At 35.3% G+C, this 13,797-nt stretch overlaps 2 protein-coding genes across 3 annotated transcripts in view; one reads left to right on the top strand and one right to left on the bottom strand.

Annotated features, from left to right (window-relative positions):
* LOC125775614 (uncharacterized) overlaps positions 1–13,797 on the bottom strand; it is a 231,184-nt gene that overhangs the window by 80,331 nt on the left and 137,056 nt on the right. The window lies entirely within an intron of this gene.
* On the top strand, positions 3,576–7,916 carry LOC105224210 (uncharacterized). Of its 2 annotated transcripts, XM_049462379.1 has the most exons (3): positions 4,007–4,147; positions 4,213–5,973; positions 6,142–7,916. In XM_049462379.1, exons 2-3 carry the CDS (start codon positions 4,263–4,265, stop codon positions 7,719–7,721), a joined length of 3,291 nt encoding a protein of 1,096 aa, XP_049318336.1. In that variant the 5' UTR covers positions 4,007–4,147; positions 4,213–4,262; the 3' UTR covers positions 7,722–7,916. The 2 variants fall into 2 exon arrangements, with proteins under 2 accessions (XP_019845204.2, XP_049318336.1); XM_019989645.3 differs by having other exon boundaries at positions 3,576–5,973.

The following is a 13,797-nucleotide window of genomic DNA, read 5'->3' as shown; positions in this document are numbered from 1 at the left end:
ATATATTAAATACAAATAGAATTTATTCTGAAACCAAAGATAAATTAAATAAAAATAGTGATAAAATCTGAAAAGAAAGAATAATTAAAAAAAATAATAATAACATCTGAAAGAAAAGATAAATATTATTTGATCATTTAAAATATAATACTGTTGCGAATTTGCTCCTTGCTAGTTTACTAGGTTCGTATCTCTGGATTGACTAATAAAACAAAAAGCCGTTTAATTTACTTCAACAAAATCTCTTTATTTTACAACTCGTCTACACTATAGCAGTTTACTCTTAGCACTGGTTGATTACGTTGGCGCTGCCACGGCTTATATAGCCACGCACTCCTCGCTGATGCCGACGTGTCCTTCTAGAATATTGCGTCTGGAAATTATAAGAACATAATGCTATATGGCGCCAAATGCAGCTATTGTTTATACAAGCAGACAGCCACGGCGCCAGACTCAGCAATTGTTTAAGTAGACAAGCAGACAGACGCGGTGCCAGACGCAGCAATTGTTTAAGCAGACAAGCAGACAGCTGCGGCGCCAGATGTCTACAACAAGACAAATGCTATTCCATATACCTACAGCTATAATAAGAGATGCATATAGCAATACAAATACAACTTAATACTACTTTTGTAACAATACAAACATTCGTTTTCACATATTATATTGGATTGTGCAGGCCGCCTTAAACGCATGAAATACATACTTATGTACATATGCAATTATTTTTGCGATTATATTGGACTGCACAATCCAACTTCAAACAAAACACGCACTTATTTTCCCACACTTACTTAACAATTGATATTTGCTGCTTCTGATGATATTACTGCTGCTGCTTTTCCAATTCATTCTGATTTCCAATTCTATAAAAACAAATGAAGTATTTATTTGCAAATTATTTCTTGTTGGACGAGCATCCTTTACGATAGTACGATCACGAATGACATGAGTCTTTTAATCGTTTTTTCATTACCCTTTTTGGGGTTTTATTTTGGCACTGTTGACAATTATGTTATCTCCTTCGCACTCATTCAAATAAATCAAGAAATGAAATAAACTTACACAGGACTAGATAAACGGTTACTGAGTGAGGTCTGATCGTTATCTGCGAACAGAGTGAAGAAAGCCATACAAATGTGAAGTGAAGTTATTATAATAAAGTAAGATAAAAGTATAAATTGAAGTTATTGTCTTGTAGTATTAAAAAGTGTAAAGTTTTAAATTATGGAATCATCTACAAACGAAATTACCGACATATGTTTATGTGTGAGCTTGCATACATATCGACGCAGATTTTTGCGAGCCGCGTAAAAATATTTTAGAATTACAAAATAGTTTTTACATTCCTTGACTAATACAGTCAATATCGGTTATGTGCCACAATCAAAGATACAGATTTTTGTGGTTTGTTAAAAATAAAAATATAATATGGTAAATAAGTGAATGCGGATACTTAAGCGAGTCGTACTTGAAACAATACTTTCTATGTATTACAAAAAACAAAGCTTGAGATGCAGCAAGAAACAGAAAGTTAAGAGGGATTGGCACTTATCCGGGATTGTATGTACACATAAATCAGAGGAATATTGAATATTTTCTTTGAACAATTTCTTGACTTGAAAATCTACAAATACACTATGTTGTCAATTTTATTCTAATATATTTGAATAATTATATCTGCAGGGTTGTCACTTTTCCCTTCTCATACAAATTTCAGAAATATATTCAATTTATGATTTTTAGCTTTTGCCATCGTCGCGAAAAGACGCTTGTAGGCGTCTGCTTTTATGAATGAATCGAATTTGTTTTTGAAAGTGGGTTTGCGTTTATGAATGAAATTTTTTTTGTCGTGTAATTTACTATAAAATTTGGCTGCCATATTGATTTCTAATGCTATTTGAGACGATTGTTGTTTTTGCAGAACAATGCTTGTAGCTTTTGCGGGTGACATATTGACATGTGTACGCATGTATGTATGCAAGTATATGTGATGATGTTTGAGACGATTGTTGTGTTTGTAGGACAATATTTGTAGTTTTTGCGGGCGACTTATTTACATGTGTATGCAGATATGTATATATGTAGGATTATGTATGCATTATTTGTGTGGAAATGTCATACGCATGTACATACATATGTACATATCAAATTATATTACATTACCAAAGATAAGAAATATTTAAAAAGCAGCTCATTTTGCCCATCAACTACAAATATTATTTGGAAAATTGCATAATTTAATAATAATGTTATCAATCTTGCATGAAATCATAAAAATTCGCAAATGATATTCATATCAATTGATATTATAGCACGTAATCGTATGAAAAATATAGTCCAAAAGGCCAACATACGTGTGGAACAGTAATGTATATAATACATTCATTCAATGCACAGCTCTATTCAATCATTTCTGTTAAAATTTCTCCTTCCGAGCCGATAGTGGTGAAATCCACTAATAGAAAATTCATAGCTATTGACAGTTCACACGCCTGTCCGCAATTGAATCTTCTCTATAATTCACGTTCTTTGCACATAGCAACTTACACCACATTACACAACAACAACCACTCTTTATTATTATTAAAAAATTAATAAAATTAATAATGCTACCTTTATAGCGCATAACTTGTAATAGAATGCCAAAATATGAAACTATGACTTTTATGAACTAAATTTCGTAAATCATTTTGTATTTTATTTAAATTAAATTGAAATATAAATAGTATATATATAGTAATGAAAATTTGCCGAAATTCCGCCCTAAATTCGCTTGCCCTAAGGAATTTTCTAACTCTATAGACGGACCGGCCGTGGTCAATGAAAAATGACGATAAGAGTTCCAAATAGAGAAAGAAATTATTTGTTTATAAACAAATTTTTTACGTAAACTTTTAGATTGTATGATCTAAATTATTAATTTTGAAGTTGGAACCTGGATCTGGATCTATTTTAATATTTTACTTAACTTAAATATGACTATGTTATAATATTAATGGAATATATTGGGTAGTCGTCGACTATCTAACATATTATACGAAAAAATATCAATGCATTTCTACTGTGATACAAGTCTCTAAATTTAAGATTTTAAGATAGAGACAATTTTTGTGACTTGAGACGATTTTGCTATTCTGTAACAGTCACAAAATCTATTACATTTCATCATTCAGAGATGTTTTTACACTTCAATGAAAATAAATATGTCCATAGCAAATATTAAATTTTCTATAACATAGTCAAAAAACATAATTACGAAAAAAAATTAAATTACTAACTGATATATATATATTTAACCTTTTCCTGTTTGAGTTGCTTACAAAATGTATAAAACGACAACCGATTAATATAGTATATGATGATCTCTATTCAGTATATTCAAAATGGCAAACAAGAGTTCTTTTTAGTTTTGTGACCTGCTAACTACCAGGTCTCAAATTTGAGCTAATATTTTGAGACTGACGCTAGAGACTGTTCAGTGAATAGTAACTAGTCACAAATTGAAACTTTACCTCAAAATGTCTCAAATAGAGACTAGAGACTGGTTTCAGAATCCCGTTATTTACTTCAAATTGTCTCAAATAGTGACTAGAGACTGTTTACAGAATTCCGCTGTAAATATCATTGGATGAAAGTTGGCAATCTCTAACTGAAAACAGTTGGAGGGCTAGCGTAGTTAATGTCAGGTTTTCCTGGCACATCTACTATTTTGGTTTTTGCATACTAATTTGTCAGAGGATGCGGGTTTGTTGATTTCTAAAAGGAATAATTGTTGAAAATAGTGAAAATTTTCTAAGATAATTTTTACTTTCCATATTAAGAAATCTTCAATTTTCGGCAAAAATTGTAGTGCTTCGTTCACGATGCTACCCAACACTATTTCATCACAAAAGCGTAAGCATTCGAGCGAATACCATGATCCGGATTATGTACGTTTGCATTCAAGTCCGTATAAAAAGTTGTGCCATGGTGATTCTAATATTATGGAAAAAAGAGTATTTTTAACACCCACCGAAACTAAATTGAAATGTGTTTCCGAAATAATATCAAATGAGTTTAAAAAAGAAATATCTCTAAAACAAGAACATTTAGCTGCGATTGAAAAACGTTTGGATCAAGCTCGCTCTTTGTTGGATCGTTTGCGGTATGTAATTGTATCAGAATATTACCAGAAACAAGAATTATCAATATCAGCATGTGATACCCTAGCAATTCGTGGAAAAGAAACTCTTTTTGATAAAGAGGATCATGGTCTTCAAATGGCACTGCACCCATCTTTTAAAAAAAGAATGGGAGACTACCCTAATAAATTGTACGAAGTTATACAAAGACCTCTACCTGAACGTTTAGCGGCTCAAAATGCATTGAACACCTTACGATCCCGATCTCAATCACAAAAACGACAAAAAAAACGTTTACAACAATTAATAAAGAATCAAGCTTTAGTGGTAGATCATTCAAAAGAAAAAGATATACCAATGGTGGATGCAGTTGGTACATTTCATCAAACGAGCTCTCACAACAATGATTTCACAGATTTACAATCATCTAACACCGTTAAGATCGCTAGTTTTATTCCATCAGAAACTAGAAAATCTTTGAATTCAGCTCGTTTTAACAACAAAACAAAACATCTTGTTGTTATAGGAAATACTTCAACGTATATAGGAGGAGAAGTAGATGCTAGAGCTGAAGTAAAATTGTCAAGCGAAAATATGTTAACCCATAAATGGTTAGTGTATGTGCAATCAAAAGATACTAAACTTAATTTAGAATCCTTTATAAAAAAAGTTCGTTTTCATCTTCACCCTTCATATCGCCCAAATGACATAGTAGACATTAGAACGGCGCCTTTCCAAATAGCCCGCAGAGGGTGGGGTGAGTTTCCAATGAGAATTCAGCTCTTCTTTCATGAACATCTACAACAAAAGCCTGTACAACTTATACATAATGTGGTACTTGATCGTACGTTAAGTGGAATGCACACTCTTGGTTCAGAGACCTTAATGGAAATTTGGCTTCGTTCTGATATTATAATTACCAAAGCAAAACATGAGCCGTCGTTTGATGAAAAGAACAACGCCTATGAAAATATGCAACCGTCTACAATTGAAAATATTATTGAAACAGGCGAAAGAGATCGTGGAAATAACGCAACGAAACATCGTAAAATATCCTTCACAAATAACAAAGAAGATTTAGACGATAATTTATTCGGGGTTTTTAACATCGATGCAGTATCTGCTGATATTACAAAGATAGAGCCATCAGTAGTCGTAAACGAACAGCTAGCAAATATTTCAAATAATAGCCCGATTAAAATAATTTGCAAGAATCTCCAAAAGTCGGACTGTTCATCAAATAATGAAATAAATGACTCCGCTCTAAGCAAAGATAAGATATTATGCGAGAGTAGTTGTGGAATATCGGAACTGAACAGTAAAAGGAGTACCGGTGAAGAAATTTTTACAAAAAGTGTTATTGTTAGTCAATCCTCTACTTCAAATATTAGTAATACTCAAAGTAATATATCAAACCTTAGATATGCAAAAGTTGTCAACACAAAATCGGCAAATAACAATTCTGACATAGGTAAAGAAGTTCCTACTACTATAAAAAGTAGTAAATCAATGCAGCTCACAACTCCTATGATAATGAGGCTTTCAACTACAAATGTGGCCATTACCCATCAAGTTTCAAATATTAACAGAAACAATAATAATATTGTTGCATTAAGTAAAGTAGGAAAGTTTATGCCACTAAAGATTACAAATATGAATAAATTTGTCGCGTTAAATAGTAATTCTGCTTTCGCAAATATGCCTGTGAAGAATGCATATAAAAAAACTGTGTTGCAAAAGAAACTGGTCCAGTTGGTGGATGCGCAGGGCAAAATAAAATTTATGCAAGTTCTAGTGGCTACAGCACAAAAACCAGTAGGTGACGCGAAAATCGGAAGCTTAGGAAATGGTGAGTAAAAACCAAGCTCTTCATTTTTACAAATAAATAAAATACATATGATTAATGAAAAAATGCATCATCTATTTAGATTTTAACAAATTGTAACACACCCCCAGCGAATAATTTTTATTATTATTTTTTATATACTTATTGTTGTACTTCTTTGAAATTTTTCAGAAACTGCTGACTCGTCTCAAAATTTGGATAGTGTATTATCTCAATCAACAAAGAGAAATACATTTACCGTGTCCTCTTTGGCGATAGAAAATCATGCCTCAAAACTATTAACCGTTTCAAATGATGTTAATCGTAGCAATTTTTTAGTCACAAATAATAATAGTAAATTTCCTGCAACAAACAACATATACAATTCGAAAAGTAAAAATAATTCGGTAAGCTCTCAAAAACAAATGGTTTTTCAAAAAGAAGGAAAATTATTCATTATTGACCCCTTGCAAATGAAATTGAAGCAGGAACGAAAGAAACAAGTTTCCTTATTGAAACCGCAAACCAATGTACAGAGGCAACATCAACAGCAGATGCCAAAGCAAAAAGTACAACATAAAGCTCTACAAAGTATGCTATGCGATCATGATTATACACACTCCTCGGTAAAACTTAGTAAAGGCAACATCACATTAAGCAATCCAGAAATGATATCAGGATCAATTAAAGCACATGTACCAGAACTCCATTTGGGTATAAGGCAAACACGGGCCAAAGCAAGTAGTGCGTTTGAGTTCCTACAGCAGTGTAGAAGTAAATTCGAACAAGAGTTTTTGAATCAAAATATTAATTCAATGTGTTCCGCTGTAGACTACATATTACGACACTTACCTCTTATTTCACCCAAAAATAGTTTAGCATCTGCTTTCTCTTTCGTAAGCAATAGCGAAAAGGAATTCCACTCAATGCCTGTTTTAAAACAACGCGCTTGCGAATGGTTGCGTGCTAAATACATTACTCGCTTTGTTCGCAACCACAAATATTTAAAAGCGATTACTTCTAATAACAAAGGGCGGTTTTGGAGCACACGTGAGGTACTAGTTTATGCTCGTTATCATGCATTCACGCCAAAGATGAAGTCATTTGACATAACCACCTATCCGGTGCAAGTTCAAAATGTGCCCGGGCAGCTTACTGGACCAGAGAAATTACAAACGGATAATTTATTGCAAGGACATGATTTTTCACAGTTTGTCAAAAACGAAGTTAAATTCGAGCAGAAGTATATACAGTATGAATCAATAACGCCAAAACAACGTGTTACATCTTGGCTCGATTGTGGGTGCCAGAATATTATTGACCAAGAAACTGGTGTAGAATTCTCCGAGGAGCCAATTGATATCATTAGTATATCGATGTCAAAGAATCGTAACAGATTTAATATAGAACATCTACGATCAAATCAAAATGGTTGTGAACAAGAACAGCAGTTTTATTTAGCAATCCCGGATCACCTAGAAGAGTCTTCTCAGCTTGTAAGCGATATTTGCCGAGATTTTAATATACAACTCCAACCGGAACAAATTGATGGAAATGTAATATATCCCTTAGCGCAAACAGTGTTGTCCCAGTGTTTAAAAACATTCATTGAAAAAATTATAAGGCGTGCAGTAGCCTCAAAACAAATTCCACCAACTACTGACAGTCTGAATGTAACAACGCAAGATATTGGGAATGTTTTGGTTCGGCACGCTGAGTTTGACTTTCTAACAAACAAATATTTTGGAATTTATAAACATAATAGTCGCTAAACTAATAGTGAATTTGTTTTAAATATATATCTTTTTCTTTTGGGATAATTTGTATAGTATTAGAAGGTTCTCTAAATTACTGAGATATTAGAACCAAGAAATTATTTGCCTATAAATATCTACATATATACTGTAATGCTTCATCAGTTAAGTTTTATTTCAAGTGTTATTAATAAATTGTTACTTAAACTTGAATTAATTGATTTTGTACTTAGAGTTTGCGAGTGAGATGGGATTTTTCTAGTCTTGCAACCAGTTGCTACACAGTATTATAGTTTTGTTCACCTAACGGTTGTACGTACCACCTAAAAATAATCGAGATAGATATAGAGTTATATGTATATATACATATATATATATATATAAATGATAAGGATGACGAAAAAAGATGAAATCCGTGTAACTGTCGGTCTGTAACTTGAGCAAAATTGAGATATCTTGATGAAAATTGGTATACAGCTTCCTTAGTACAAAGAAAAAATAAGGTGATCGCAATAGCAAGGGCCGCTTGTAAGAAAAATTTTTGATTAAGTGGGCGTGGTCCCGCCACCAATAAGTTTAATGTACATATTTCCTAAACTACTAAAGCTATAACAAATATTATAAGATGTTCTATCGACAGTGCGAAAATGGATGAAATCGGAAGGTAACCTCGCTCACTCCCCATATAACGATACTGTTCAAAACTACTAAAAGTGCAATAAATCCGTAACTGAATATACCAAAGACATTAACTTTTACCTCCGAGATGGTATGAGGAGCTTTATGTTAGCCGATGTGAAATTTGGAATAATGGGCGTGTCATCGCCCACTTTTAAGTGAATTCCTATATCTCGAGACCTCTTGATTCTTTCACTGTCCGCTATACAAATCAAGAAGCAATCAATGTAACAAGATAAAATTCTGCATCATTAGTACCTTTAAAGTATGCCATCTTATGCCTAAAAATTATCCAAATCAAACCAAAACTTCAAGCCCCTAGGTACCGAATGTGCGCACCCCAGTACCTATTGTTGACTTTTGACAGAAAATATCAGTCAATGTGTGAGATATTTAATTGTCCGGGTAACTTTATACCGCAAATATATATCGGCCAATATGTGAGTTATACCAATGAAAATAAGAAGCGTGTTGTACTCATGTATCTTTGTGTCTAAAATAGATAAATTTGAGCGAAAACTTGGCCTAGCCCCTATAGAGCTAATATCAGGATTTTCGAACATCCGGATGACTTTACACTATATGATTGGTTTCACACCTTAAAGTATTTCTCTGTCTTTGATTCTTGCAAGTTGCAAGACTATATTCGGTTGTACCCGAACTTAGCCCTTCCTTACTTGTTTAATTTCAGTTCAGTCATTAGAGGCAAGATTTACATATATATACACTTATAGACAAAATAATAGATTTAAGCAGTTTTAACTTTGCAAATTAAAACAATTTTGTTTTAGTTATATCGGAAATATTTAGATTCCGTATATTAAGACTTAAATTTTCTTCAAAACAAGAAATACGTATAACATTTTTTTCTAAATAAAAATAAAAATTTTTTAATAACCTGTATATTCTTCGGGGTTTTTTATAAGTTTTCCAATTCTATTCGGCATGTATTGAATTACTTTTTGGCAGCTTTCCAATGGGGTATCAATGTTTTCCGCCACAAGTGCTCTTCTTAAGGTCACTCCATAAGTTCTAAATCGGGTTGGATCAGGGGATTGCATCCTTAAACCACTCAGATACCAGTCTCGAGGTATTTTTCGGGTCGTTATCTTGTTGGTAACACCAAGTCGGTCATTGTGGTCAAATGAAAAGACTAACGCCTTGCCCAGAGAAACATCCCCACACCATTTAACTAGTTGCCGCCATCATGTTTAATTGTCTTTATTATGTAATTGCAAGTTGGAAAGAGACGAAATAAGCACCGAGGACAATGAAGGCAGTGAACGCTCTAAAGAAGCGAAATCTTTGTGCAAAGTTGGTGCCACGCAAGTTCATCATCCAACAAAAACAACGAATTGCTGATTCTGAGGACTGTTTGAGTGCTCTTTAACCGTAATAAAACCGAATTTTCGTGTCGGTGTGAGACAATAGAAACATTGGTCCATCATCACTAGAGTCCAATCGAAAGTCAGCCTAGTGGACAGCACATTATGAACCAGTCCTGAAGCGTGGAAAGACGTAAAAGTCGGCTGGCATGGTTATGGCATCAGTCTTTTGCGATGTATGGTTTAATACTTATTCATCGACTGATTACTGAACCAGTTATGATCCATCGCCCCTGCGTAGTTGGTTGCGTTCTATTCTACCATCCCCAATATTTAGCAATTGTATTATTTTTGAGGAATGACCAGTTTGAAATTGTACGCATATACTTGATCGTTTCCATTTAAATACTTATTGCACTGCTATGTGTAATGCTTTGAAAATATTTTTGCTTATCTCAAATTGTAATAGAACTTTTTATACATATTTTGCTGTCATATTAAAAATATCTGATGGGTTCGTCCTAAAAAAACTTCTTGTTCAGGAGCAACAATCAGTATAACCCATATAGTAAGTAGACCAGATGGAATTCCAAATATAGCGCTAAAACAGCGATTGCTAAAAACATATACTCTTTTAGAACAATGTATAATACATGCATCCAAGAAGGCCGCTTTGCCACCATATGGAAAAGGCAATATCTGATATTACTGCCCAAACCTAATAAACCAATGACAGAACCATCCGGGGCCGAAAGCCCCTCTGGATGTTAGACTCCGCTACAAGGGTTCATAAAGCGGATCATATACCAACGGCTAACTAAGGCAATCAACAATGCCGGTGGACTATTCCAAAACCAATTCGAATTCAGGAAGGCAAGATCCACAACCGCAGCGGTAACCCTAGTAAAGACCCTGGCTGAACGGGCTATAAATGGGAAAAGATGGAAAGGACAATACAGTACTTTAACTACCATTAACTCGGCATCCTGCCATCGTATATTGAGTGCACTAGAAAGCTTCTCCGTCGCAACGACGTCGTAATTTACAACATTATAGTAAGCTTTTCGACGAAATAACTTTGAGCTACAACACAAACGAAAAAAAAAAATATAAAGTCATTGGTGGAGTACCCCAGAGATCTGTACTTGGGCCGCTACTTTGGAATAACATGTACGATGGCTGAAAGTACACAAAAACGTTCACATCATTGGGTTCGCAGACGATATCGCTGTTGTGGTTATAGGAAAACACATATACGATATACTACTTGGGAATTATTCTTGATACAAGGATGTCCTTTAAGGAACACTTAGCCTACATATGCGAAAAAGCTCCAAAAGTGTGCAGAGCTTTGCCGTGGGTCAATACCCGTGGGCCAAAGAAAAATAGAAGACGACTATTAGCTGGTGTACTAAGGTCAGTCGCACTATTCGGCGTCCACATATGGGGCCCTCGAAATACACTCATATCGCCGTGGTCTTTTCTCCATATATACCACTTGCGCGCTGAGAGTATACTCTGCTGTCCTAATGATTGCGGGCTTACACCGTTTAGACCTCTTGGCCAAGGAGATTCAATCCTTTACGAATGACTGATTACCGCACAATACACTAAAAAGAATTGCAAGGGCAGATACGGTGAATCACTGGCAAAAACGCTGGGAGGACGCGGAGAATATTCCGACTGATCCCCAACGTTGAACCATGGCTAGTATCGTCGAAAATGTTGAACACACATTCTTCTATTGTCCGAAATATAATCATGAGAGGCAACATTTAAAAAATGCGTTCGGTATACACCCAACTTTCGATAACTTGGTAAACTAAATGGTCGAATCAGTAGAGAAGTGGAAAGCTGCTTGCGAAGTTATAGCCAGGGTTATGAAATCCCAACGTGACAGAGAACAGAGCATATGCAATTCCAATTCTTGCTTTGGTTGGTGTCTTTCCCGATGTGTTCCGGCCTGTGCACCAGTTGTGAGTGGATGGGTAAATAGCGACTTTTCCGCACACTGTGCTCTTTGGCAATACTACATGTCAAACGATGGGGAGAAGAAGCTGGCGGAACAATTTCTCCGCTGGAGTGAGCAAACTCTGGAATATTATCAAATCTCTGTCTAATCCGAGTAGACATGACGATAATGGACGGGAGTAAGCCCTTTCACTAATGTCTTCAATCTGTGACTGACTTGCCGCAATCCTTCGACACAGTCAACCATACAACGTTATTGAGGTCATCGAACAAACAACGCTTCATCCAGGACTTAAGAGGGGGACCATGATACTATTTATTATTTTGAGGCGAACATACTAAATTAAAGAGAATTGAAAAGGGGGTTCCACAGAGTGGTGTCCTCTCCCGCTATTCTTTACTCACTATATTTTTAAACTCCAAGAACCGACAGAAGGAGTCTATAAAACCTCATACGCACATGATTATACGATAATGGCGTCGGACAATGGAGTTGATGGGATGTACTCAAAAGACAACCTATGTATATATCGCAGAACTTTCGCACTTTTCCACGGCTAGGAGCCTAAAACTCTCTCCTAATAAAACCTATTCTATTCACAAACTGGACGAAAGAGAGCAGACTGTATCTTAACATTTCCGTCGATGGAATTGATCGGAATTCTGACCATAAACTACCATAAAGTTTTAGGAGTTGTCGAATGCTAAGACTCCTTCACTCCGCAAACAACTGCGATTGTAACGCCAAAATTACGCACTCTGAACAATAACGGGATGTCTACTGATCTTTCCCAGATGACATGTCCAGCATAAAATGAGTCCCCACACGATACTAATCACCTCTTGTCCTATGAAACCTTAACCCCGATCTCCCTTTGGTCCGAACCTATCGAAACAGCTTTTTTCCTCGGCCTCCCGTTATGTGAGTTGGTATTCGCTTCAATAGCAACAACATCGCAAGCAAGGAGAGGTTGCACTGTCACAAATTATTTTAATGTTTTGCATTAATCGATTTTATTTTAAAATATGTTTACTTAAAGTCCTAGAATATTAGAATTTCTCCAACCAAATTAAGCAATATAATAATATATAAATCCTGAGTTGAAACGTTTCTGTGCATTAGGGTGGGTCGATTCCGGAATTTTTTCGATTCGGTATTTCTAATAGTGCGGAAAAGTTTCCTTAGTACTTCCTGATTCCAATGCAATTTTTTGTTTTGAGATCGGATTGCATCTTCAACCCGAACCTCGGCCCTGAAATTTCGGAAATTCGCCTAAAATCGTGAAATTGTCTACCTAGCACCTGAAATACGCATCTCATGGCAAAATGTATAAAACAAAAGTTATTTGTCACGTCATTTGCTACCGAAATGGTATAAGTGATCATGGCCGTAGGACGAACCGTTCCCGAGATACGAGCGAAAAGGCGGCGCGCCACAGCGCAAGGTGAAAATCGGCTTGCGGCAACACTTCTTGACGTTGATTTCGCCGAGTGCTATCACTCACATTCATTCACCTACGCCAAAGGACACGTTCGGATAGGTCTCCACACAAATATTTTTTCATCGAGTTCCTTCACTCTTGTCGGTGATTTCGCCGAGTTCTATCACTTACATTCATTTCCCTGCGCCATACGACACGTTCGGACTGGTCTCCACACAAATATTTTTTCATCGAGTTCCTTCACTCTTGTCGTTGATTTCGCCAGGTGCTATCACTTATATTTTCTCAACAAAACACAGAACTCAAAATGTCTGTATCTAAATTTAAATTTAGACAGAAATGTCCTGTGTTTGGCATATATCCGTACAATCTCTCTGAGTCCCAGTTACCTACTTACCAGGATGTTCTTTTGTGTTATCAGTTTGAAAGATATGGTATAGGGCGACTCCGAGGCGACAACTATGAACCTAGGAGTAAAGAGGTTACAGAAATAGTTGCAAAAAAGGTTGAAAATACTTTCAAAAAGCCATCTATTCCGATAGTTTCACACACCAAAGTTGTAAAAATGCTCACCACATACCATAAGAAATTTCTGACTCTTAAAAAAATGTTTTTAAGGAACCCAATAGGTTTGAGCTCTAAAAGAGACGACTTTTTCTCTTCTGCCGGAAAATTATT

The sequence above is a fragment of the Bactrocera dorsalis genome, chromosome 1 (genome assembly GCF_023373825.1).
Source record: "Bactrocera dorsalis isolate Fly_Bdor chromosome 1, ASM2337382v1, whole genome shotgun sequence".
NCBI lineage: Eukaryota > Metazoa > Arthropoda > Insecta > Diptera > Tephritidae > Bactrocera > Bactrocera dorsalis.
This window is presented reverse-complemented; position numbering and strand designations above follow the sequence as displayed.